The sequence below is a fragment of the Neomonachus schauinslandi genome, chromosome 10 (genome assembly GCF_002201575.2).
Source record: "Neomonachus schauinslandi chromosome 10, ASM220157v2, whole genome shotgun sequence".
In the NCBI taxonomy this organism is placed as follows: domain Eukaryota; kingdom Metazoa; phylum Chordata; class Mammalia; order Carnivora; family Phocidae; genus Neomonachus; species Neomonachus schauinslandi.
The window spans coordinates 15,720,823-15,747,271 of record NC_058412.1 but is presented as its reverse complement, the minus strand read 5'-3'; the positions used below and the strand labels follow the sequence as shown (position 1 = coordinate 15,747,271).

At 58.8% G+C, this 26,449-nt stretch overlaps 1 protein-coding gene across 2 annotated transcripts in view; it reads left to right on the top strand.

The window, feature by feature from the left end:
* Window positions 1-22,869, top strand: part of HS1BP3 (HCLS1 binding protein 3) — a 29,620-nt gene extending 6,751 nt beyond the window's left edge. Inside the window, exons 3-8 of one of the 2 annotated variants that reach the window (XM_021697649.1) lie at window positions 1,282-1,489; window positions 3,554-3,773; window positions 15,832-15,992; window positions 16,834-16,948; window positions 20,742-20,979; window positions 21,105-22,869. In XM_021697649.1, coding sequence (XP_021553324.1) covers window positions 1,282-1,489; window positions 3,554-3,773; window positions 15,832-15,992; window positions 16,834-16,948; window positions 20,742-20,979; window positions 21,105-21,128 — 966 coding nt within the window. In that variant the 3' untranslated portion in view covers window positions 21,129-22,869. Of the gene's footprint in view, window positions 1-1,281; window positions 1,490-3,553; window positions 3,774-15,831; window positions 15,993-16,833; window positions 16,949-20,741 lie in introns of both variants that reach the window. The other variant, XM_021697650.1, reaches the window with a different exon arrangement.
* Window positions 22,870-26,449: the final 3,580 nt, after the last annotated feature.

The window sequence follows — 26,449 nt, the reverse complement described above, 5'->3', positions numbered from 1 at the left end:
GTTCTCAGGACCGCGAGGGCGGGGCTTGGAGCCTGCATCCCTTGTGTGAAGGGATCCTCTTACCTTTCCTTGAGGGCTGTTCTCAGGAAAGCTCCAGAGCCAGGCTCTTGTGTTGACAACTGCAGGCTACAGTCCCCTGTCCCAGGTGACTCCCCAGTGTGTGGGGGGGTGGGGGTGCTGGGGATCTAAATTCCACCCAGCCACCTGCCGGCATCTGAACCCCTCACAGGCTGGGGGTTCTGGGGAGAGTTCTAGTTGGCCAGGGTGCATGCTCTGACACCGCCGTGCCCTGGGGTTCCCGGGTCTCGTCCATCAGCCACAGGCATTTCCAGCATTGGCCTGGGAGTAGGAGTGGGACTATCCTTGTTTGTATGCTCCGTGCTCCCTCAGAGGAGCTGGGGAGACAGGTCTCGCACAAGGGGAGAGCACAGAGTCCAAGACAAGGGAGGATGCTAGGCGGCTGGTGGGGTGTGTGGCTGGGAGCTGAGAGCCCACCTTGGGTTACATCCGCAGTGATGCCTCGACCCTGCCACGCTTCAGGCTGCTCACGCCACGTGAGGCCCGGGCGGTGTGGGGCAGAGACCATGCTGGGGTGGCCTCACACAGAGCGGACTCAGCCGGAGACGGGGTGCTCTCTCAGGGTGACTCAGATGGCCTGAGACGCCCTTCCTGCCTGCTTCCCTGAGGTCCCAGGGTGTGGGGAGCGGGGCTGGGGTGGGGGGAGTCCTGGCTGACAGGAGCACCGAAAACAACCTTGCCATATGTGGGTCTTCTCCACGTGAGCACTGTAAGGACCGTCCCCACCAGCAGGCTGATGCTCCTGCAGGGGAGAATGATCCAGAGATCTGTGCTGAGAAGAGGTGATTCCTGTTGTTGTAGGAAGATGACCTAACAGCTGGCCAGACCATGAGGTGCCCCCACGAATGTGCTGCAGGCCCGGCATGGAAGCAGGCATGGTCACCTGTGGGCCAGGCCAGGGTCCCTGTGTCACAGGTCTCTACCTGGACCTGTGACAGGGCATGGAATCCACCATGATTATATCTCCCCTTTGGCTACTAAGACTTTCATAATTTAGCCTAGCACGGATTAGGGGGTGTTGGGAATGGAGCCCCAGGCAGGGGGATGGGTGGAGGGTCAGAGGGAGCGAGGCATGCCCAAGGCACCTGTCTGTCCTGGGGCAGCTGTCCTGGGGACCGTCTCTCCAAACAGGCCGGCCTCTGCGCTGTCTGGGCGGGGTGAGGGGGAGAATATTCGGGAAGCCTCATGCTCCTCTCATTCCAGGTCTCCAAAAAGTACAGTGAGATCGAGGAGTTCTACCAGAAACTGAGCAGTCGTTACCCCATGTCCAGCCTTCCCCCGCTCCCCAAGAAGGTCCTGTTCGTTGGGGAGTCCGACATCCGGGAAAGAAGAGCCGTGTTCAATGAGATTCTGCGCTGTGTCTCGAAGGACGCCGAGTTGGCAGGAAGCCCAGAGCTGCTAGAATTCTTAGGTACCTGAGGCTCTGTCCCTAAGCTCTGAGGCCTCTGTTGGCCCAGAACCAGGCCTCACTCCCCTGGCTGGGCCAGAGCGGGCCCACCGCTGCCGGCAGGAGGACGCTGCCTGCCTGGGTGCCGGACAGGGCTCACACGGGGCCTTCTCTGTGGTCTGACCCCACCCGTGCCCCTCCTGGCCACCCTCAGAGCGCCCCAACCCATACGCACCCGCCCCCCATGTTGCCTCCTGCCAGCCAGGCCTGCGGACCGGGCCCCCGGGGACACCCCCCTCGGCTTGCGCCCACCAGCAACATTAATGGCTCTGGCAGCAGGCGGAGGCTCAGCCCGCACTGGTCCAGTACTGGGGACCTCAGACCCTGCAGGTCGTGTCCACAGCCGCCTCCTCCCCCTTTCCGGTTTCCTCAGCTGTCAGACGGGAGGATGCCTGGCTGCCAGGTGGCGTGAGCATTCCGCGAGCCCCTGCGTGTGAGGCGCGTTCGATGGAGCCTGCCCTCTAGAAGGACGGCTGACATGCACCCCCCGCTCCGCACACCCCAGTGTCCAGGCCTGCACAGAGGCCCCAAGGCAGATGAAGTGCTTATGTGCCCCTGGGCGGGGAGGGGTCTCCTCGGGAGGTGCTGGGCTCTCCCCCCTGACTTTCTCCCTTCTTTGGACCACTCTGTTTAACTTTTCTTCCCAATGACTGCCGTCTCTAAGCGTCACAAGACAGATAGGAGTTTTTCAGAAGACAACAGCAAATAAGCCAAAAAATTTTTTAAAGGGGTGAGGAAGAAAAAAAGCAAAGCCAGTGAATGCACAGAGGCTGGGGCAGAGCCCCGGCTACTTGTCTCCTTTTCCAGCCCCTCCCCTGCACCTGTGGGCCCCAAGTTGTTTGCTACGAGATCACAACCTGCTTGCCCCCCAGTGGGCTGTGTTGCCTGTGATATGGGGGCTCCCGCTGATCCATAACTGGAAGAAACTCCAGATCTCCTGGCCCCTCTGTTACAGAGAAGCAAGATACAGTGGTTTGACTCTCTTAGGCTTTGCCTAAGAGTCTTTGCCTCCATTTCCTTATCTGTAAAGTAGAGGCATGAACAGGATTTCTCACGTGGATTTTTACAATAGTTCAATGAGTCCATACCTGTGAAATGCTTTTTACACAATGCCTGTTGCACGGAATTGAAATTTTGAGTGGTATTTTCACATTTGTCCTAATAACAAAGCATAATATAAGGCAATGTATGATTACTGCCTAGATTTATGTAACGCAGTAACATATATTACTTTGACATATGTGTTAATATCTTGTTCCCAGGCATACTATAGGTCCCTTATCTAAGGGTGGTATTTTTTTTTTTTTAATAGGAACTGCTTTCAAAGATCTTCTACCCAGTAACTATCTGGATAGAGGTGAACAAGTAGTCTAAACCCACATTTCTCAATCCATCTGTGGGGAAGGACTAGATTCGTATTCCCAATCTGTCACGGACCGATACTTTCACAAATACGAAATCACATGTCTAGATGTCGTGACAATGCCAAGCTGCTATGGATGTTTCCAGATGCTTGCTCTCCCTTTCTGTGCTTACCGCATCATGGATATCCATCTGGGGACCATGCTTTGAGAAGTGCTGATGTAAGCCACTTTGTAATGGAGCCATTACAGTTCATTCTGGAATCTTCCATGAGCTCACTGTGCACCCACTGGGTTCATAGTCTAAGCGCCCAGACCCTTGGAGCCAGCCTTCATCCGTGGCTGGATTGCCAGAGCTCCCTGATATGCCCCACAGATGTAAGCTGGCCGGCTTTTTTGCCCTTAGCCAGTGGACGTAGGCTCGGCTATTGCCCTGCTACCAACTGGTTCCAAGGCTCACACCTATAACCACTCCACTCCAGGCTTCACTACAGGCTCGAGGCTTGGAGCCCCGGCTGCCCCCTGTGCACCCAGACCCGGCACCCTGTCCCAGGATGCTGCGGGAGGCCCCCAGCTCAGGTCCCAGCACAGGAGCTTGGGTGCACAGCAGCGCTGCCTCGTCCCCTGGTTGTGGACGTCAGGGGCCCTCCTCCATCTCCTTCGACAGGCACCAGATCCCCAGGGGCTGCGGACCTCACCAGCAGAGATGTCTCTGTCCTGGATGCACACAGCCAGGCCCAGGATGATGGGGAGGCTTTCGACTTCTTTGAGCAACAGGACCGAGTGGAGGCTGAGGGTCTGCCCATCCCAGGCCAGAAGGGCGAGGATGCAAGAAACTCCTCCGAGGAGGAAGAGGAGGAGGCGCTGGACCCTCTGGGCATCATGCGGTAGGTCTCCATGTCCTGGATAGGGCCTCCTTCTGGCCTGCTCCAGGCTCTCTGGTGAGGGCTCCTCTCTCCCTCCGTCCCTCCCTCCGTCCCGGGCATCTGAGAAAACCTGTTTCCCTGGGTCATCACTCCCTGTGGCTTGGTGTGCTCGGGCGGGGCTCAGATGTTCCCTTCTCCTCCCTGGCCACAGGGCAGGCCCCTGGTCCCCAGTTCTGTACGGAGTCCTGGCAGGGCTGCCCACCCCCGACAGCTCAGCAGCCCAGGAGCCCTGGGCTCTCCACGCAGCTCATCACTGATGGCCTGGGGCTTGTGGCCCGTGATCGAAGCCCCCTAGGCCCTGTGTCACTGTTCTTAAAGCAGGGCTGTTGACCTGGGCCCTGCCTTCTGACAAGGCAGTTGTAAGGCCCACGAATCACATGAGTGGAAGGGACTGATAACCTGGAAGGAGCCCGCTATGTGTGATGAAGAAGGTAGAGTGAGCCTCAGGCCCCTTGGCCACTCAGCTGAGTTCCCTTTACATGCACATACATGCACACAGGTGTGTGCACACAGGTACAGTGGGGAAGTAGAGGTAAGCCAGGTGTGGTCTCAGCAGTCCCTCAGTGTCCTGGTGCTGTCATCTGCCGCCTTCCCCTTTCCTGATCCCCTGATTGCCTTCCCTAGTCAGTGCGCTGCTCCCAAGCTCCCACTGGACGACCACCCTGTGCTGGGGCAGCATGAGACCAGAGAGACATCTGCTCCCAAGGCCCGTCCAGTGGGCACAAGCTGAGGTGTTGGGGCGGGACCTCCCAGACAGACAGACTCAGCCACCCCATGGCCCTTACCACCTCTGGGCCCAAACATGCAAGAACAAGGCGGGAACCAGTGTTTCTGAGCACCTCCTACACGCTGAGCTTGGTACTCTGCACTTCATGTACTCGGTCTCCTTGACACCCTGCCTGCAAGGAGATGCTATTATCCCATTCTACAGATTAAAGAAACTGAAGCCTGCAGAGGCCGAGTGCCCTGCCCGAGGTCAGGCAGCTGGTAAATAATAGTCCTGGGATTCCAGTCTAGCTCAGGGTCCTGGACACTGCTTGGCCTTGATCCTGGCTCTGCCATTTACCAGCAGTATGTCCCTGGCAATTTACCCCTTGTCTTCAGTTTTCTGCAGTGAATAGGGTCATGGTAGCATCGCTTTGTAGGGCTCTTGTGGAGACTGAGTTACCATGAATGCTAGCGCTCACTCTTCTCATGGCCACAGCTTGCTGCCCCACCTCCTCCGCCAAATCAGATCACAGACCTGGGGTGACAGGCCCTCTGCCCTGATGAGAGATCAAAGTGCAGTCAACAGACGAGAGAGGCCCGTCTCCAGAAATCAGGGAGGGGCAAGTTCAGTGTAAAGGACGTGAAAGTCACAGTCCCGAAGCTCTGCCCACCATCCACCAGCTTTCCTATCCTGGGGGAGTCGGGGGGCATGTGAGGCTGGGGACACGCAGGAGGAGGTATGGCTGCAGGGCTGCCCTATGACCAGCCTAGAGAGGACAAGGATTCACACTCAGGGATGATCCGGCGCTGCAGGACACCCGGGCCCAGAGCCGGAAGTCGTGCAGCACCCTGATGCCCCGAGTCAGGTCCCCCCGCCCTCCGCAGCCGCCCTGACCTGGACGGGAGGTCAGCAGCCCTGGGGGTGAGGCAGCGAGGTTGTGTGGGGAGACCTCTGTGGTAGCCTCTTCTTATCGGCCTTACACGGCCTGCAGGCCCTTCTTGGGCTTTATTTTGGTTGGGAGGAGGCTGTGTTTGAACTCAGGCTCTCTGTTGTTCTGAGTAACCACACGTAAAGCCAGACCGAGAAGGACTTCAGTGGTTTGCGCCAGCCTTTGGCTGAGGGTCATGCTTAGCAAAGCGGCTCCTTTTTTGGGTAGGAAAATGCTCTTTGGGGTTGGCAAGGGCCGCCTTGAATTTCCTACTTATTCCGGTAGCAGATTGTCGAGGGATGTGTCAGCCGTCTGGGACCACCTGCCCCCCAGCACTGTCGCCAGTCCCGGGAAAACATAGCACCTAAAAGGGACCCCAGAGGGGCGCCTGGGTGGCTCAGTCGTTAAGCGGCTGCCTTCGGCTCAGGTCATGGTCCCAGGGTCCTGGGATGGAGCCCCGCATTGGGCTCCCTGCTCTGCGGGAGGCCTGCTTCTCCCTCTCCCACTCCCCCTGCTTGTGTTCCCTCTCTCGCTATATTTCTCTCTGTCAAATAAATAAATAAAATCTTTAAAAAAAATAAAAATAAAAATAAAATAAAAGGGACCCCAGAGGCTTAAGACCTTCTGCTGGTTTCCCCTGTAAGGGCTGGTGTGACATTAGTCAGTACTGCTGCCCTCATCGGGGAGAATAACACCTAAGGTTTCTGAGAGCTTATTAAATGCCAGGAACCGATTCCCATTCCTGGGACGAGACATTTCTGTCTCTGCTTTTTTTTTTTAAGAGGTCATGACACACCACGTGGCTCTCGGGACCTGTGTGGGTTTGGTGTGGAAAATGGTGCTCTAGGAGCCGCAGTGGTATCAGGCTCATGGTGTGTGTGGGTGGGGGGTGCGTGGAAGCTGAAGTCTGGGGACAGGTCGCTCCTACAAATTCATGCAGCCCCAAATGGCAGGTCACGACTCGGCGGCGTCACCCTGACTGCCCCTTGATACCAGTCATTCTGCAGTGTGGGAGGTGGGCAGGGCCCTGGGATTATCCCCCTTTCACAGATGGGGACGTTGAGGACAGTTGAGCAGGGACTTGGCGGAGCCTTGCAGGTGGCAGCCCCCCCACCCGTGTCCTCTCCTGGGGCACCCAGATGGGCCTGTTGACTCTTTTTTTTTTTTTTAAGGTTTTATTTATTTATTTGAGAGAGAATGAGAGAGAGAGAGAGCACATGAGAGGGAGGAGGGTTGGGAGGGTCAGAGGGAGAAGCAGACCCCCTGCCGAGCAGGGAGCCCGATGCAGGACTCGATCCTGGGACTCCAGGATCATGACCTGAGCCGAAGGCAGTCGCTCAACCAACTGAGCCACCCAGGTGCCCCGGGCCTGTTGACTCTTGAACAGGCTGCCCACCCTGGCTGTTAGTGGGGAGTGGGGAGCCTTGTGGTTTTCGCAGGAGACGTGGGCATTGCATGCATATTTCTCCACCCCCCCAGGGCCCTCAGTTGCCCTGCAGATGCAGCACCCCGCTGCCCCAGCTGAGCGCCCCGCCCCCGCCGGCAAGCGCCCATCTGGGCCTGGCTTTCTGGAGCAGACTCGGTTCCAGGGCGCGGGCGTCCGTCCGTCCTTCCTGCCATGGGCCCGGCGGGGCGCTGTTGCCCTACCACAAGGCTGCTGGAAGGGGGGGCCGGCCAGCACAAAGCCCCGTGCTGGGACTGGCCTGGCTTTTCTTTGTCTCTTAAACCTGGTGTTGATTAGGGGCAAAGGCGAGTTGCTGCACAGTGCCGAGCGCCCTGAGACAGAAGGAGCTTTTGGCCGGCCCGTCCTGGCCCTGCTGCTCCCCTGTCTGCGGGGTTTGGAGCAGCCCCGTGCTGGGGTGACCCGCGGACTGCACGCGGAGCGCACATGCCTCTTGCGCTGGCTCTTCTCTCCGCATCCTCTCTCGGTCCCCTCCTGTCCCACGCAGTTTTCGGGTTTTGCTCTCTGTTTTCGAGACTTCGCACGTCTGAGAAAGATGGAGTTCTACCAGAATAGTTCTGCCTTCTGCTGGAAATACCCTGTTAGGAACATCTTTAATCGTAACTTGAATAATACACGACTGGTAACAGAAAATCTGAAAACATAGTGAAAAGGCCTTTCGCCCTGAAGGAATACGCTCTGGATGTACGTTTCTCGTAACCCCAAATGGGGATGCGTTGTGTGCACCATTCCATAATTTGCTTATTTTCAGCTTATATACTGGGTCTTTCCAGATCAGTAAGTAGACTTCTACGTTCTTAACTTCGTGCTAGTCCACAGGGTCGATGCGTTCTAAGTGGCATTGTCAGGCACCTGCCTGGGGGCATTCGGGTATTTTCTGAAGGTTTTTGCTATTACAGGCAGTGAGGAACTTTATCGTGTATGGAGCTTTTCCCCCCAGATAACTGCCCTCGAGCCAGTTCCTGGAAGCTTTGGCCCGGGGGCCTTGGTTGTGCCCCTCCAGGAAAGGATTCTTTAGGGACTTAATCCCTCTCTTTTGGGAAGGCCTCTCTGCTTTTGCAAACCCTGCGTACCTGCGAGGCCGCTGCCTCCCACCCCTTCCTCTGGTGCCCAGGGAGCACCCCCCCCCATCCAACCCCCAGTCCGGGAGGATCCTCAGCACCCCGAGGGACAGGCTGGTTCCTACATGGACATGCCTTCCCTCGAGGCTGGACTTCCCGCTCTCTGCTCACAGAAGGGGGGCCACCACCCAGTGCCCTGTGCATGGCCTCCAGCGGGGAAGCTGGACCTTTTTTTGGAGTGTGAATCATGTATTTTGTCACAATTGTTTATACAAATGTTGCTTTATCTTCACAAAAGAATCATACGCATTTTAGTATAAAAATGTCTTACTGCCTACGTTTAGATAAAATCACTGCTCTGGGATGACCCTGTGGTTTTGAAGACCTCCCGGCACACTGCTAGGTACCCCCAGACTTGCTCCCGTTGGAGATTTATTGATTTCTGCCCCAGCTTTATCGAGAACTAATCAGCACATAGCACTGTGTGAGTTTAAGGTGTACGGTGTGACTTAATACGCGTATATATTGCGAAGTAGTGACCACAATAAGGTTAGTTGCCAAGTCCATCAGTCACCACACAAAACTACTATTTCTGAGATTTGGAAGCAAGATGTCCCCCAGGTGGGCCACGGCGGGGTGTGCAGGTGGTCTCAGCCGCACCTGGGGAGATGCACAGCTGCGGCTTCTCGGCCACCTCGCTCGCGGGCTTGGGACGCCTTTGGTGTTCTGGCCCCCGCCGAGGGTAGCAGGCCCGCTGGGAACCCTGCAGCACCCTGGAGTGCATGAGAGGCCCCCTTGGACTGGGGCTCCCGGGAGTTCTTTAGTGATTCATGGGGAAATTCACACTTGAGGAGCCCCAGAAACCAAAGTTGCTGAAAGCCTGGGATATGGCAGGAGGGCAATGAGGCAGGAGCAGCAGGTTCACTGGCCGCGGGGCTTCCAGGAGGGTGGGCTCAGGGGTTCTTGGGGACCCCCCTTCCACCTGCCATCTGCCAGGAGCGGTTCTCCGGGTCACAGGAGGGCCAGGAGCCAGGGCTGGCGGGCCTTGTCGTGTACCTCTGCGGACAGCACTCAGCCCTGGCCTGGCCTGGGACCAAAATCAATGAGGAATGCAGGGGGCACGGTGACAGACGTCCTGCTGGTCACCACCACATCCCTCATTAGGGCGGCAGCACGTGCTCTACTGACTGGATCTCCCCATCCATGTTAGCGCACAAAGACTGGCCTGGATGAACGGTGTGGTGGTGCTTTCTACTTCTTTCTTTTTTTAAGGTGATAGTTTGAAGATGTATTTCTTTATTTGTCAGAGAGAGAGAGCACAAGCAGGGGGAGCGGCAGAGGGAGAGGGAGAAGCAGGTTTCCCTGAGGAAGGAGCCCGATGTGGGACTCGATCCCAGGACCCTGGGATCATGGCCTGAGCCGAAGGCAGATGCTTAACCGACTGAGCCACCCAGGCATCCGTTTTCCACTTTTTAAATCCAGTAGTAAAAATTTCAGTGCGGGAGAAATTCCTACAGAGCCCCAGTGTGTATCAAATAGCCTGAGGGAGAATTGGCCCAGTTGGGACAGGAGTAGAGACTGGATGTCTGCCCGCTCGGCCTCAGCTCACCTCCCCGTGGCCCTGAGTGGCTCCGTGGAAGGCCGAGGCCCTTCGAGCATGGTCTGAAAGCCACTGGGAAAGCTGGGTGTGCGGTCAGCCCAGAGCAGAATTAGAGGCAGGCAGTCCCAGGTTCAAATCCCGGAGGGCACTGGGCACGTCGTTGAACATCTTAGCGCCTCAGTTTCTCTCTTTATAAATGAAAGACAAAGTCCAGCCCCAGTGATAGAAGGATAAAGTGAGACGTAGTATAGGAAATTTCCTTTGTGTGTTGTTATCGCTACTTCAGCTTTGCTCTGAGGAAGCCCTGGGCTGTTTGAAGTAAAGACAGCCTTCCCATTTCCTGTGGTGGAATGCGGTGGAATGCGGTGGAACGCGGCTCCCAGCGCCCAGTACAAGCTGTGGGACTTGCTGCAGCCAGGGGGCAGGGCCGCCTCCCACAGCCTGGCTCCCCAGCAGCCGGCTTGATTGGCTGTCCCTCATGGGATTGAAGGGACAGTCTCTGGGGATTGGAATCTTGGGAGGTCATACCTGCCATCCCCCTGCCTCAGGCTGCCCCCAAGGAAGAGCATTAGAATGACAGACAGAGCCTTTCACCTGAGGGACTGGAGGGCAAATCCAGTCGGGAACCTGCCCAAGATCACCCAGTCACGCACCCAGTCACGCACCGTGGGGCTCCGGGCAGGACCTTGCCTGTTCCCTCCAGGCTAAGACCCCATTTGGGCCAGCATGCCAGTTTCCCAGCCCTCGTCCATGTGTTCTCTGGGGTGGGTGATGGGGATGATGGGTTTTTGCAGTCGCAGGGACTGCCAGGCCTCAGGGGTCACGTGAGCATTTGGAGTGTCACCGGGGATGTGGGAAGAAACCAAGACGGCCCAAGTGAGAACAGGCAGAGGCCTTGATTGAGAGCTGGCCATAGCAAGGAAGGGGTCAGCCGCCAGACCTGCATTTAGCGGAGACTCAGAGGCAGGCTGGGAGTAGGAACGATTCCTAGTGGGAAAGAGAAGGCTCGGGTATGCCCCAGCTGGAGGCTGGTGGCGAGGGAGGCTGCCGCCTGGAGGTAGGACGTCCTGCACGCCCTGCGATCGGTTGGGGGAGCATATTTGGCCTGCTCTGGCTGGTCCTATGAAGAGGGAAACCAGGGTAAAGATTAGGGTAGCTGGCAGTTACCGATCAAGCCCTGGCCACTGCGGGCCCTAGCCGCAGAGCTGTGGTTTGATTTCCTGGGCTGGTTGCTGCAGGGTGTGGGACACAGGTCTGTCTGACCTCTGCTCTGCCCTTTTGTGTACTCGGTCTCTCGGGGCACTTCGGGTGCGGCCAGAGCTGGGTCCTTGCTTTCCAGCAGTGGGGGATGGACCCCCTGCACCCAGACCAGCCTGGTTCAGTGGTGGTGCAGGTGTGTGCTAGGTGAGGGGCAGGGTTTGGCCCCCGTGCAGAGAAGAAACGTCAGCACGCACAAGCTGAGAGGGCAGGGGCATCATGAGGGCCTGGTCAGCCTCAGGTGAGGCTCAGTGGCCTGGGGAGTCAGGCTCCGGCTGTTGAGAAAGATGCTTGAGTGTGACCCTGGGGCTACAGCAAATGATGGGTGTTTACCAGGCAGGCCTTGTTTATTTATTTAGGGCCCAGAATAAAGTCGAGGGGCGGAAACATGATGTGAACCTTGTCAGCATCGGGCTCCCACTGTGCCCTGTGCCAGTCTGCATGTGGGCTCCAGCTTCCAGAGCAGTCCTTACTCCCATGCAAGAGCTAAGGGAACAGACCCAGAGAAGTGAATGACTGGCCTGAGGTCATATGTGGATTCCCTGGCATTCCCCCTCCAGGGCTGCTTACCCGGAACAGAAAGGCCAGACTCTTCCCCAGGCCCTTTGGGCTGTGCCCCGACTTCCCCTCAGACTCTCCTCCCCCGTGTGCCTGCTGCCCGACTCTTGGCCACTTGGCGCTTCCCACTTGGCCTTTGTGCCGGGCCGGTCTCTGCCTGGAGCGCCGCTTTCCCGACTCTCCTCAGCCCCCGTCCAGCGCTTCCCCGAAGCTCCCATCCGGGGAGGCTGGCCCAGCTCCTGGGGCGGCTGCCTGTCCTCCGTGAGCCGCACCACGCTGATGACCGGGTCATCGTGGAGGCCCCGAGGCCTGGTGCTGCTACAAATAGCATTTCACAAAAGCTCATTTATGGGCACTCTGAAGATTTTCCCTCAGTGAAAAAGAAACTGAATTTAAAATTTTAAAATGAAAAATACTTTATTGGAAAGCAGGAACATTGTATGATTGGAAAGGAGGTTGACTTCTGTATTTGGTTAAACATCACCCTGGCTTGGAAGGTAAGTCGTGCTGTCTGTGAGTCTTGGCTTCAGAAGGATCCAGCACCTTCTGTTTCGTCCAGGAGATGCTCCCGCAACTCAAGTGACACAGGTCCTGGGCAGCTGGTGCCCCTCGGCGGTCGGCCAGGGGGGCAGGTGCATCCGGGAACATGGACACAGACCCCCTGGGTGGCTGGAGGGGAGGCTGCCGTCGTTTGTCCGTCACTGTCGCCACAACTCCCTGAGCCCCGTGAGCAGGGCTGCTCCTTGGACTGTCGGAGCTGTCGGCCTCGCCAACCGCCACCCTCCAGTTTGCTCCGCCCGCACGATGTGGCCCGCCCTGGACCGCTGTCTGCCATCAGGCACACAAAGCAGGAGAGCTGGACCTGCATGCTACAGGGACTTGCTTCCACACGCCTGCTCCCACCCCCTCCCCCCATGCCACCTGTGCCGGGCCCGAGCCTGCCCAGGTTCAGGTGACCTCCTTCCTGCTTACCAGGAGGTCTGTCCACCGCTCACTTCTCTGTTCCGTGCCCCGTTGCCCTAGCCCTGGTGACAAGAGTCTAATCCTGTTGGCCCGCCCTTCACCAAAGGGAGAAGAGAAGCATCCTTTATCGTGGTGCAGCGGCGGGTGGCAGATGGGCACGGCAGAGTTGGGCGGCGCAACCCGCAGGCAGTGGGCAGGGGTAGAGCAGGGACGGGGCTGGTGGGGGCGGGCAGGGCCGCAGCCCGTGTATGCAGCCTGAGTCCTCGTTCATGCAGTCTGTGAATGAGGGGAAGAAACTGGGCTTGGACACACCTTACCCAGGACACGCCTGACCTCTCCCTGAGGCCAGAAGTCTGGCATCGTTCTAGACACGCCCCTTCTGCTCACTGATCACTTCACAGTCCAAATGTTCTAGGAGCTCTTTTGCCTTCTGACGTTCCCCCTGACCCTGTCTCCCCGTCTCCCCGTCACACTGCAGTGCTCCCCCAGGCCAGGCCCTCATCATTTCTCCATGGACCATGAGCCAAGCTGCCCTGGGGACCTGGTTCCTGATCATGCCCGAGCCATGCCCCTGGCAGACCCCCACAGATGAGGGGCTCACTTCCTCTGCCTGAGTCCATGTCTGTTTCGCTTTGCCTCCTCCAGGAAGCTCTAGGGCTGGGTTGGATCCTTCCCCTGTGCTCCGCGTATTCCGGAACTGTTGCCCTGTGTGGTCATGACGGGTTTATGGGCCTCTGAGTCTCAGCTGTGAGCGTCTGGGGACACTGCTGAGCCCGGAGGTGCGCGTGGGAGGTGCTTCGTGAGTGCTGGGTCACAGAGGGTGTTCGGAGTGAACGCACCTGCTGCGTACAGAGTGGCTGAGGGCGGGTGAGGAGACCAGCTTCGGAGGAGCGAAGCCTTCCAGGTACCGTCTCTGTCTCCGACTGGTGCTAGGAACCCCGTCTTCATGCCCTTTCCACTCTTCCTGGAGAAGCAGGTGGAGATCAGTCTGGACAAGAGATGTACTATCATCTGTCTGTTCATTTGTCTGTCCTTCCCTTTTTCCCCTCCTTCCTTCCTTCCTTCCATCCCTCCATCCTTCTTTCATCCAGTATCTATTGAGCGTCTGCTCTGGACCAGGCACGCTCTGGCGTCCCAGAGCCTAAAGATCGGGGGCTGACCAGAGCAGGACCCTGGGGCTTTGAGCTGTCAGTGCTCCATATTTCCTGCCTGTTCTTTGTGTCCCCTGGAGACGGTCAGGGAGAGTTGGGGATGGAGGATGGCCTGGGTGGATGGGGTAGAGTACAGATGGTGCCCGACTGAACGGCCCCACGAGCCATAGATTCGCTTTATGTCAGTTCAAGACAATGAAAGATCAGAAATGTCTCTGGGGAGAAAAACAAGATCATTCATCCAATTTGAGAGGAAAATTCACATAGCAGGAAAGTCTGGCCTAACCTGTGTCCTCAGAACCAGAAGTAGGTGTAAGAAGGGAAATCACTGAGATCTCTGAAGCTTCTCCAGACAGAATTCATCACCTTTGTTCTCTCACTTCCTTTGTTCTCCAGACAGTTTCCTCCTTTCTGTCCTCTGATTTCTGGTCCGTGGGAAGTCTCTGGCCCCCTGCTCCGGGGCGCCAGGTGAGGGCTGGCTGTTGTGTGACTGAGGGCAGCAGTGGGGCAGAACCCACAGGCCCCGGGCTGGGCCAGTGGCTCCAGATTCCTCGGAGAGTCCAACACAGCTTCCTGGGCCGGCCCTGAGGTTCTGACCCCGTAGCTCTCAGCTAGGGCTGTCTCTGGCTGGCCTGCCTCGAGGGGCATGGCCTGTCATTGGTACCCACTTCCCAGGGGTCATGAAGACGAACTGGCTCGGCCTGATCTGTGAAACTAAAAGCAGGTGTCCCTGTCGGAGCAGGCTACCTTGGCCCTTCAGGGGGTGTGAGGTGGCATGGCTGAAGTTTCTGGAAAGCACTCGCTGTGAGGAGGGAGAAGGCCTGGCTCCTTCCACCTTGCCCAGCACCACAGGCAGGGCCCGGGGGTGGCACCAAAGCAGAGGCGTGTCCCTAGGGGTCTGTGCCCTGAGCCTGTCTGGCTTGTGCCCAGGATGGAGGAAGCAGGGACAGGGGCGCTTGGGACTTCCAGGCACAACCTTGCCACTGAGCCTCTGCTCTCCATCTCGTTCTTGAAATGTGTAGGCCCGAGCCTGTTGTCCTCACCCCATCCTACATCTCGTCCCTGCTGTGGGGACAATTCAAGGGGACAAGAGCACAGGACCGTGAGTGGGGCCTCGGTCCTGAGTGCATAGGTGTGCTCCATCCTGCAGGTGTGACCCAGCAGCAGGTGCCTTTCCAGCTCCCGTAGCTTCTCCCATCTCAGCTGAGCCTGAGATTCTACCGGAAGTCTGCAGCCAGACGTGGGAATGGTCGCCTCTGAGCACCCTGCCCTCCAGCACCCAGGGCCGCCTGCCGTTCTGTCCATCTGCCACTGGTTGGTCGGTGTCATCGAGGAGGGCAGGGCTTCTGCGCGCAGTTTCCCGCATTGTGTTGCCAACAGGCGCTCAGACGGTGACCTCTGTCCAGCGGATCTGCCTGCCAGGGAAACAGGCACACCAGAAATCCTGTTTCCAGTAAAAAGCGTATTTTCACTATTTGCGGGAACCTTATAATGGCTAATTTTGGCATCCACGGCAGGGATTGGGTCGCTGTGTTAAAGTAAAACGAGGTTTGTTTATTTATTTGCGATGTGATTTATGTATGCAGACCTGCAGGGTTCAAGTCCGTAAAGGCTTCCATGCGCTCTGTGTCACCACCACCCGGGGCAGGAAAGGAAGCAGTCCCATGGCCCAGAAGCTTCCGTCGTGCCCTCTCCCAGTTTTCCGAAGCACCATCTGGTCCAAGGCAGGACCTTGGCCAGTGGATGAATGAGACATCAAGGGACCTTGGTGGGGGTGACAGAGCCAGTGGGGCTCTGAGTAGCCAGGGAGGTTTCCTGAAGGAGGTGGGGTTCGCTCAGTGGGACTGAAGTGTTTGCTGGAGTGACGGAGGTTTCACTTCTCGAGGCTGCTTTCTGCTGGTCCCTGGGTACCACCTGTTCCCAGCCTCAGACTACGTCCACCCCCCTTTCCAAGTGGCTGTGAAGTGACTGAGCCTGGCCCTGGGAGCACGAGGGGCCGTTGGCCCCCACAGCGTCCAGAAGGAGAGCAGCTTCTCTGCCCGGTGCTCATGCGGGCAGGCCTGAGTCCTGGCTGGCCCTTCCGGGCGGGGAGCTGTCCAGCAGTCATCTGGTTCGTTCAGACATTCCCCTGCTCCTCCCGCACACCCTGACGGGGCACAGGGCTCAGCCGCTTCCGGTAGCAGGGCCTCACACCTCAGGGCACCTGAAAGTTCCTTCTTCACACAAGCTCAGGCTCACCTCGCCTGCGTGGCTCTGACCAGGCCACCTGCGCCAGCCGGCCGGGCTCTCATGAAAAGTCCTAACCTTGAGCTGTGTCTGTGATTCCGTAGCTCTAAGAAGTCCAAGAAACGCCCTGAAGTGGCTGTGAAGCCTAAACCCTCACCCCGACTCACCATTTTTGATGAGGAGGTGGACCCTGATGAGGGGCTCTTCGGCCCAAGCACGAAGCTCTCCCCCCAGCGCCCCGCAGAGGACGTGCCCCTCCAGGACCGTAAGTAGAGCCTCCAGGCATTTCCTTCACTCTGGGTGTCCGCTCAGTGACCCAACCAGCCTTTTGTAACTGGTTTTGGACCTGCACATGTGAGCACAGTGGAAATCTTCTCCTTGTCCTGTTTCGACGTGGTACACACTCAGGTTATGGAGATTTTCTGCTGGAGAAATCTAGTCTTGCACTTTGTATCCCCATAGCCTGGAACATTCCAGGGCTGTATGTTTATTTTGATCATCCCATGGAAGAGGAGGTGGCATCTTTGTCATTCCAGTGGCCAGATGTGGGCACTGTCTGGAAAGGAGATGCAACCACCCAGGTGTGCTGGGGCTCTGTACGATTTGGATTCTAATGAGAGATTTTGTGTGACCTGAATAAACTCCACTGGAGGGTCCTGTGCAGAGTCGGAAAGGGGAAAGCCGAGCAGCCTTGGGACTTCTGTACTTGTCCCTGGGTCTGACCTTTTGTCACCCCACCTGGGTCCTCATTCAGGATGGACAAATGCTGTCCCCCATTAATCCAGCCAGCACTTGGTGACCACCCACTGAGGGCCAGACTCTGCTGAGCCTGAGAACACACCGATGAGACAGACACAGTCCTGGCCTCACGGCTCTGAGGACATGTCCTGACAATTTCAGCGTCGCCTTTGAGTGCTGTCCCTTGCCCTCTCTCTTTCCCCACCTGGGCCTCTTCCTCGGGTTCTCTGTGCTCAGCCTTTTCCCTTGCCCACTGTCTCCAGGCTGGGCCAGGAGGCTGGGCGAGGCTGTCTCCACCTGTACCCCCTTGGCAGCTGAGGACGGGCCAGGACGTCCTCTGGACCATTCTGCTCCTCCCTTCTCCACAGCCCTGAAGTTGTTTGAAGATCCTGACCTCGGCGGTGCAGTCCCTCTGGGTGACCCCTTACTGCTGCCTGCCGCTGGTGAGAGTGGAGGGCCCATGTCCCATGCGGAACTGTTCAGGTACCACCTGTCCCTTTCGGTGCTTCTCCGCCAGCCCTGAGAGTAGCCTAGACAGAGCCAGGGACCTGTCCCTGTGTGGGAGCGTCTCCCAGCTTCGGCCTCCAAGAGAGGCCATCTTGGCCCCTCCGAGGCAGGAGCCTGTGGGTGGGCGCTGACCAGGAGGCAGTGGGGGGGGCTGGGCTGGGGTGGGGGTGGGCCGCAGCCCCACGCAGCCCTGCAGGTTCCAGAAAGAACTTCATGAATACAAGTCTTTTCCTTTCCATGTTCACACTTTTATAGTTTATGTGAAGAATAATTAAATTATATAATTGCAAGAGCAAGTATAATTGGCATAAGTGGGTTTGGGAACAACTAAGATGGGTTCTTGGTAGCACACAGCCCTCCCGGGGGGAGCAAAGTGCAGATGTGCCGGACCGCGGCCAGTCCCGGCAGGGTCCCAGCACGGGCTGGAGAAGGCAGTGTGAGGCGTAGTCTGTTCCGCGGAGGTGGGTGGACAGGTGCCAGCGCCTCTTCAGAGCACTTGCCGTGGTCTGTGTGCTAGACTCCACATGCGGCCCGATTTCATCCTCACGACGGCCCCCCAGCTAGGCTCGATCTCTGTTTTAGAGAGCAGAGTGTGGGAGAGGTAACTGGTCCAAGGCCACGGCTCCCCCAACTGGAGGACAGGACACCGGCCTGTGTCCTGTCCTCCCCGCTCCTTCCAGGACTCTCGAAGCACTTAGAGGAGAGGAGGCTGGGAGATCTGCCTCCCGCCCCGGGCCGGCAGCGCTCCCCGGGCTTCGGTGTGTGCCGGCTGCGCTCCCCGCGTGCTTGGGACTGTGCGTCTCCGTTGCGTCATCCGTGCCCCCAGAACGCGGCCTTGCTCAGCGGTGTACAGGAGGCCGAGCTGTGTCTTTCCAGGAACGGTTACGTGGTGCCGAGAGGCTGTCATCTGCGCCCTCGTTAGCAGCCTCGGCTGTTAGGCAGCCCTGTCAATGCCCGGGTCACAGCGAACGCTGTCTCGTCTTTACAGCTCCCCGTGGTCCCTGGCGTCTCTTCACTGTCATCTGTGTCCTCAGCCCTGACCGCCCCGGCAGGCTGGGAGAAGCTGGGGCGGTGCTGTCTTAAGAGGAGAGACTGAGGCACGGGGAAGCAGACTCAGCCGTGAGGAGGGCGGCAGGGCCCCTCTGAGTACGCCCTGCCCAGGGAGGCTCCGCCATCTCCAGGACTCAGTGCGCCCCAGGAAGGCCATTCCCCGGGGACTGCGCTGGCACGGTTCCTTCTGAGTCTGACACCAGCGCCTCCCGACCCGCGTTCTGCAGAACTCCGGTGTTGCCTTCAAGGGGGTTCTGTGGCCACATGGCTGGGGCAATACCAGTGTTCAGCAGGACTCTGAGGGCATGAGTGGGAAGCAGCGTGGGGTACTGCACGTTCCCGTTGGTCTCGGGGACCCTCTCCCTTTGGCGTGCCTCTTGGCATCCCCCAGAGCCCTCTGGGGGTTACTGGAGAACGGGTGTCCGTGGCCCTGCCTTCACTCTGCCACACAGCTGGTGATAAAGAATTCGCGTTCGGAGAGCGGGAGCCGGGTTCTATTCGCCTTTGTGCTGGCTCTGTGACTCTCCGGGCAGCGATCGGGGTTCCTTGTGATAAAAAAGCTTCCTGATGCTCATTCATTCACCGATGCTGTCACGCGTCTGTTCATGCCATCGTGGCCATCAGCGAGCCTGAAGCCCCCCGGAGCGCTGTGCCCAGCAGGTGCTGGAGTCTGACAAGCCTCAGCTCCCTCTTGCTGAGCAGCCAGGCCAGTGAGTGGCCTGTCCCCTGCAGGGGCCTGGGGAGGGGGAGTGGGGCTGGGGTCTTTGGAGCTCCCCGCAGCCTCTCCGTGGGAGCCGGACCTTGCGTTAGTGGGACCCAATTCCAGCCATGACTCAGGGCGCCTGGGTAGAAATAGAGCACGTGGGAAGGGGTGCCCCGCCACCACCTATACCCCGAGTGTGACTGCCCCCCCCCCCCCCCCCCCCCCCCTTCTGGTGAGTTCCCAGCAGTGTTTGCCCCAGCTGTATAAATCCTGGATGCTGACATGAGCTGTTAGCTGCTGGTCTGTTTCCCTATGGGCCCCTGCGTGCAGATAATTCGGTGCCCCCCAAGCTTTCCCTGGGCTCCAGCTCCGGTGGAGGATGCAGGAGGAGCCAGCACCTGCCGTGGGGAGCTCAGGGAAGAGCTGCTGCTTGGGGGGGCTGGTCAGGAGCAGCCCATGCTGGGTTACACTTGGGGGGATTGCCACAAGCCCAAGACAGCTACCTCTCTTCGGAGGCCTGGCTTGGGCCGGGCCCTCTCGGTCTGGACTGGAAGGACATCTCTGCCATCCGCAGAGGCTCTGACTTCTGCTTTTGGGGTCTCTGCCCCGCCGCAGGCGGTGACCCGGAGCTCCTCTGGCAGCTGGTACTTGGCAGGCAGGGTGGTGCTGGGCACGCCACACGCAAACAGGCCTCTTCCTAGGCCGGCCCGTGTCTGAGCTGGATCCCATTGACAGATGGGGAGACTGAGGACCAGGGAAGGAGTGTGATGAAGCGGACCCAAGGTCGCTGGTGAAAGCGTAGTGGGAGAGAAACGGAACTGCGCTCCGGGCTCGGTGCTGTGCTTCCGGGCCCACGGCGGCTCTGCAGCCCTTGCTGGGTGATGCCGCCGTTACCGTCTCGTGGTTGGGGACACCGGGGTCTTCTGCCTCCAGCACCTGAACCCTCCTCCCCTGTCCCCATGCAGCCTACTGAGATGCCCTTAGACACCTTGCCCAGGTGTGGGCAGCACTTGTGCGGATGTCTCTACTGGTCGCTGGTTTAGGAAGCATGTAAAGGGCCAGGAATCCTCTTTTAAGAATTCAAAAATTGGCCCTAGGATTTCAAAGGGAATTTTCCGTGTGACTCTGTGAAAGCCCCTACGATAGTGTTACCAGACTCCCCCCTGCCCCCATCCCTGGGTCTCCTTCTGTCTCCTGGTTCCAGACCAAATGGAGTTCTTCCGCCAGGAACTGCAGGAGGTGCTCCTCAGGCAAAGAGGGCAGAGCTGGGCTGTGGTCTGCTTTGCTCAACCGCCGTCCGGTACCTGGGGCGGGTCCTATGTGACCGTCCCCCTGCTGCGGGCTTTAGTCCCACCGCACGGTGGGCTCTCAGGTCCAGGACCGTGGCTCCGCTCTCGGCGGGCTCTGTCTAGCACCCGGGTGGCCCACAGTGGGCACCGTGGATGGGCAGCCCCACCCCACCATGGTCAGATCCCCTCATTTAGTCTTTCTCGGGCTGAACTTGGTCCAGATGAGGGCTCAGCTTCTGAAGTCAGACGCCCTAGTCCTGACTCAGGCAGCATCACACGCAGTCATCTCGCGGGCAGCTCGGCCTGGGGCTTGAGCCTGCACGTCTGCAGGGTGGACAGCAGCTGTACCCCCAAAGGGTTTGGGGAAAAAACAAGATACTGTGTCTGGGCTGCTTGGCACGGAGCGGGAGCTCTGCATCCAGCAGCTGTTACTCTTACTTCTTGAGAGGTTGAAGGACAAGTCCCCTAAAGGGCCATCGTCTAGAGGGGGACCACGTGAAAAGCAGAGCCCTCCAGAGGCTGCCTAGGGGCCGGCTCTGCTCCCCCTGTGCTGTGGGGCTGTGGGGCGGGCGAAGCCTGTCCCCCGGTTCCTCCCTGGGGGCAGGCTGGCAGAAAGGAGAGGTTGGGGCGCGGCCTGTCGCGCTCCCCGGAGTGGGGTGCCGTTGCCTCGGGCCCTTGCTCCCTTTGCGGGGCGGTCATATTCAGAGCTTCCCCTCTGGTTCCCTAGAGTTGAAGAGGACTTGGACCAGCTTCTGAACCTGGGGGCTGAGCCCACCCCCAAGCCCCAGCCTGAGTGTAAAGTACCAGTGGCCGCTAGGCTGGCACTTCCCAGAAAGCCAGCTGTCCCCCCCCGAGTGGGCCTGTCGGAGGCCGTGGCGGGGCAGCGGAAGCAGCAACAGATTCAAGCCATGGATGAGATGGACATCTTACAGTATATCCGGGACCACGATGCGCCCGGCCAGGCCGACCCCAGCCTCTTCTGACGCCCCCACCCCCCGGACTGGCCCTGAGCCGGCAGAGCCTCTCCCCGGAGCGATGTGGTGAGGTGGGCACTGTGCCCTGCAGGGCCAGGACCTCTGTTCCCAGGGGAGGGGGGTGGACGTCCAGGGCATAGGACCCCCGTACTGCCTTGGGTTTTTGTCTTGTCTTGTTTGCCTGTCGGGTCATAGAACCCTGCAGGGCACAGAGAGAGAGGTCACCATAGGAATTGGAGCCCGAACTGTCTCAGCCACATGGATGTGGAGGGGAGAGCATGTGGGGTGCCTTGCTAACCAGGAGCTCAGCCCCCAGGATCAAGTTGAGACTGCAGGGACCCTGGGATGTCCTACTCAGGGCAGGGAAACTTTGTGTCCATTCGTGCCTACTGCATAGTAGGGAGGGTCCGCCCAGCCTGGGAGTGGGGGCTGGAGTCCCTGGGCAGTGTGGCTCCTGGGGGCCTGCAGGATCCGAGAGGGTCCCCGGGGGACGGATGCTGAGTGGGTACCTGGGAGAGCCTGGTTGGGTGGAGTGTCCCTGAGCTGCCTCTGGTCCTCAGGTGCTAAGCAAGGTACCTTCCCATGTGCCCATCTTGAGGGAGACACGAGGCCCAGCCCTGCCTCTCTCGGGCGTGGACGGCCTGACAAGCCCCTGGTCGTCCTCCCTCTTTTCCCAGGGAATACCTGGCCAGACCATGGCCTCCGGGGGCCTCTGGCCATATGGCCAGTGTCCACCCTTGCAGCTCTGAGCAGCGTGGTCCGAATACTGCCTGGGCCTGCAGCTAGGCCTACTCACGGGGGGCCTAGGTAGATGCTCCTGGCTACTGCTTGGAGCACTTTGTCCAGAGGTGGGTGCTGCCAGGCCTTCCCTGTCCCCCAGATCTGGACATGTTCACCGGCCTCTCAGCAGTGGGGACCGTCTCTCCAGGGAGAAGGAGCCCTTTACCAGAGCAGGGCCAGTGCCTTAGACTTCCCTTGGACCCCCCACGCCCTGGCACCCGGGTCGGGGCATGGCACAGTGCTCAGGAAATTCTCAGTGAACGATGTTTAATAGAGCAAAGAATATCTTTTTAAATATATTCTTCATGTTCCGAACTAGTTTTTAATGAAACACGGTTTTTAGTGAAATGCAACCCCTGTTGTCCCTCGGCTTCTCCTGCTTGAAAGGACCCTGGAAGGGGGTTTGGAAGTAGGACCCCAGATGCTTTCCTGATCGGGGGCAACCGCAAGCCCTGAGGGAGGCCCCCAGCCAAGCTGGTTGTTGGCCACCGTCAGTCTCTAGTACCCTGCTCCTGCCCCATGCCCAGACCCATAGGGCGTGGGACCACTCCCTCTGCTCTGTCCTGCGTCTCTTGCACCCCGGCACCCTCAGCAGCTGTCCAGTCTGAGGAGGCTGCCCTCCCCCAGCCTGGGCCAGAGGGACGGGAAGTAGGCAGTCGTGAAGTCTGAGAGCTGCACACCTTCTCTGCCTTACCCGGGCTCCAAGGCCTCTCTCCCCAGGGCCCTGCGCAGGCTCCAGCGCTCCTCGCACCTGCCACTCCACTTCCCCTTTCAGCGCCAGGCCTTGGCGCCCCCACCCCGCAAGGCCTGGAAAGGAGTGAGTGCTGAGGGGAGGGCTGCCTCTCTGTTCTGCCACCACCGCTCAGCGACTGTGACATCGGAGCAGGGGGCTCAGCTGCCAGGTGCCCGGAAGGGGTCATTCCAGTGTTGGTTCATCCACGCAGACTGGCCTCCTCCCTGGGGGCCTGGTGCTTCCTAGATACTTAAGTGAGGATGTGCACGTCCCCGGATAATGATGCTCGAACTGTGGCTGGTCCTCCACCGCGGGTCTGTGATCTGGTGAACCCATGACACCCAGTGATCCAATAAAGTTCATGTCAGTGACTCATTCCAGCATTTGTTAATGGTGGTTTTTTTCTGTGCCTGGGCTAATGGGGAATGTTGGGGAGGGCGGGGGATTATCTTGTTAACAGTGGGCTCGGCAAGGGGAGCTGCCCTGGAAGGACCCTGGGGTCTACCACGGCTCTACCCAGGCCCCCAGGCTGCTGCTCGGTAGGGTGAGTTGAGGCTAGAGGGAGAATTCCACTGTGTAAACTGAGGCAGAGGGGCCAGAGGCCCAGGCCCCAAAGGAATCATTGGGTCAGTAACTGGCCAGCCAGGATGCTTGGAAACAGTCTGGAAAGAGGACCCTTCCCTTCTCCAGGCTTACCGTCTCCTCATGGTGGGGACTGGCCTAGGCTTGGACTGGTCTTCGGCTCTTTAAGCTCCGACATCAAGTAAACCCACCCCTCCATACACACACCTGTCCTGGCCTCCTCACCCCTGCTGGAGCTCAGAGTCTGAGATGCTGCTTTGTGCCAGGACCCCAGAGGTCCTGGGCAGATGGCTGTGCGGACTGACAGCCACTGGAGAACTAGAACTAGTCCCCAGGAGCCAGCGAGGCCCTGAGCCGGGGCAGACTGTGGGCCAACACTGGCCTCCTCCCACCACTTGGCTTTGGCTCTTGTAGCCAAGCTTGAATTGGGGTCTTGGCTCCCAAGGACAAACAGTTGGGCTCTTCTGAGAAGGACCCCACAGCCAAGAGCCTGTAGCTGAGAGCTTGCCAGACAAAGAAAACGGAGAGGTGGAACTGGGGGACAGCGGCCTTTGGAACAAGCTGCTGGGAGCTCCATGGGCAGGATGCGCCATCTGTGGCCGGAGTCCCCTTCCCTCCCGGCATTGTTCCTCTTGGGAAGCCAGGAACTCCATTCTGCTGGAAAGCCCCCTTCCTAGCTCCTGGCCTTGCCAGGCTGTGCAGTGGGGCTCTCTGGGGAGCGCCCACCCTTCTGAGCTCTGGTGCCCCGTGTTCACGTCCGTGCAACTGTCTGGAACATTCCTTCTCCTCCACGAGCTCTGGCGGCTGCCCCAGAGCTCGAGTCCTCACACTGGATACAGACAAGAAAGCAAAAGTCCAGCCGCTTTTCAGGGCCCTCTGGCCTCAGTGCCTCACTGCTCCCTTGGCACCGTGTTGATACGCTCTGTGCGGAGATTAAACACCCAGCGTTAGGCTTTGGTTTGCCTCCACCCCTGGGATCTCCAGGGAGGCCTGGTGTGGGAAATCCTGCTCAGCCGTCCAGCTCCCCGGCCATCCGGCTGAGCATACCCTGGGGAAGAGAGAAGGGGCCGGATGCTGGCCCCGACTGGGCAGCAGGCACCTCGCGGTCTGCTGGGGCTTTGCGTGGGTTGATGGCTGCCCAGAGCAGGCCTGGTCAACACCCAGAGCCTTTTTGAGTGGCTGACCTTTCAGTGTCAAGTTTTGGAGGGTACTATTCAGTGCAAACCCTGATCACTCCAAACCATTCCCCGTCAGCACCCTGAGGCCTCCCCAGTGGGGATCGTTGACTGAAGGGCCCTTGGAGAAACCAGCCATCGGGCTCAGGGCATGGAAGGATCTAGGTTTCAGTCCAGCTGGGCTGTGTGACATCCTCTTACCCCACAGCCCACAGTGCCACGTGAAGAGACTCCCCAGAGCTCTCGTAAAGGGGCCAGCAGGACTCTGACGTCCTATTCGTGCTGGAAGAGTTTCCGTGGGCTGGTCACTCGCGCATCGCAGGGGGACCCCTGCCCGGGACGAGCTGAACGCTGATGGGAAGCGGCCGGCTGTTGGGTGGGCGGTCAGAAGCTGCCGGCAAGCTCAGCTCGGCCCGGCATCCAGCCTGGGCACTGAGCACTCATTGCCAGGTGCTGAATACAGACAACGTGGTGAATGGAACGACGTGGTGAGCATAACCTGGAGGGCCGATGCTAATCCCGCTCCTGGCTGACCTTGGGCTCTTGTTCTCTATGGCTCACACTCAGGATAAAACCACAGCCTCTGGAGCGGCGATCATGGGCTGAGCCCGTAGCCTGGGTAAGCAAGAATCCCTCCTGACAACTTTCAGAGGTGCCCACGCATCTCTGCCAACTCAGCAGCCAGCAGCAGCCTCTAAATTGGTTTTTTAGTGAAGCTGAGTTAGCTCCCTCCAGCCCGACTGGCCAGTCCTGCCATCGATCCAGGGCGAAGCAGAGGGAGGCCAGGACCAGGCAGGAGGCCCAGCTCGGGGCTCGGGGGACACAGGGAGCGAGAGATGCCATGAACGTCTCCTGAGCACCCACGGGGTACGGTACCTTTCCCAGGCACGAAAGGGGTCCCAAAGATGGAGAACCATGAGCCGTTAAAGCTGGATCTGCCATGAGCCATGCTGAGCCCCCAGTTTCAGTTCTGTTCCGTGGGCCTCCTGTCCAAACAGCAGACGCAGCTGAAGGAGGCACCCCCCCCTCCTGTGCAGCCTCTCACCCCGTCTTCCCTCCCCTCCGACACCTGCCCGCACAGAGTGTTGCGTGTGACCTGAGCCCAGCCTCCCGTCTGCTGTAACGAAGTGCCACAAACTGGGTGACTTGAAGCAACAGGAATTTGTTCTGTCCCAGTTCTGGAGTCCAGAAATCCGAAATCAAGGTGTTGGCAGAGCCGCACTCTCTCCTAAGGCTCCAGGGAGAATCCTTCCTTGCCTCTTCCGGCTTCCGGTGTTGCTGGCACTCCTTGGACTTCCTTGGCTTGTAGCTGCGTCCCCCCCATTGCTGTCTTCATGTGGCCATCTCTTCTGTGTCTGCTCTGGGTTTGTGTCCAAATTCCCTCTTCTTGTAAGAATACCAGTCATTGGATTAGGACCCGGTATGATCTCTTTTTACCTTAATGACACCTGCAAAGCCCCGATTTCCAAAGAAGGTCCCATTCACGGGTGCGGGTGGACATGAATTTTGGGAGGACGCTGTTCCACCCAGTATGGTTACTAAGGGCCTGGTACCTCCCGGCAGGGTGAAGTGATGATTTCCGCACCTCTACTGTCTGCTCCAGGGCCTGGCAAGGACCTTCTCTGAGGGCCCGTCGGCTGCCATCTGGAACTCACCATATAAGGTTTGGGAGACACTTAGGATAGCGTCTGATAGCGCACGCAGCCTCCGTCATCACTTGTGACCAGAGGTTAGTGTGTGACGTGTGGAGCTCCAGGTCCTTCCCCACGCGGCCAAGGGCTGGCCTGACCCCCCTGGGCCATCGTGCCTTCTCTTCCCCGAGCAATGACAGGCCCAGATTGGGTCTCCGTTACTTCCTGTCCTGAGCCATGGGCTGTTAGGAATAAGCTGAGGCAGGCAGCGTCCCATTCCGTCCCGTCACATCCTGGCCAGTGCCCTCCCTGTGGGCTCCGTGGCTATGGCAGCAGGACCCTGTCTGTGCCGGGGAGTCTCTGTGGGCCGCCCGCCACGGGCCAGGGTCAGCGTTCTCGTTGGAGCTGCCACCCGAAATGTCAAAACCTCTTCGTCAACCGTTGCATCTCTTCACTGAATAGGGAAACCCTAAGCCTTACTAAGAAAACAACTCTTTGGGGCAACATGTAGCACATAGTGGCGAGTCGGCCGTGGTCGGAGTGGCCCCGGCTGACGGGGG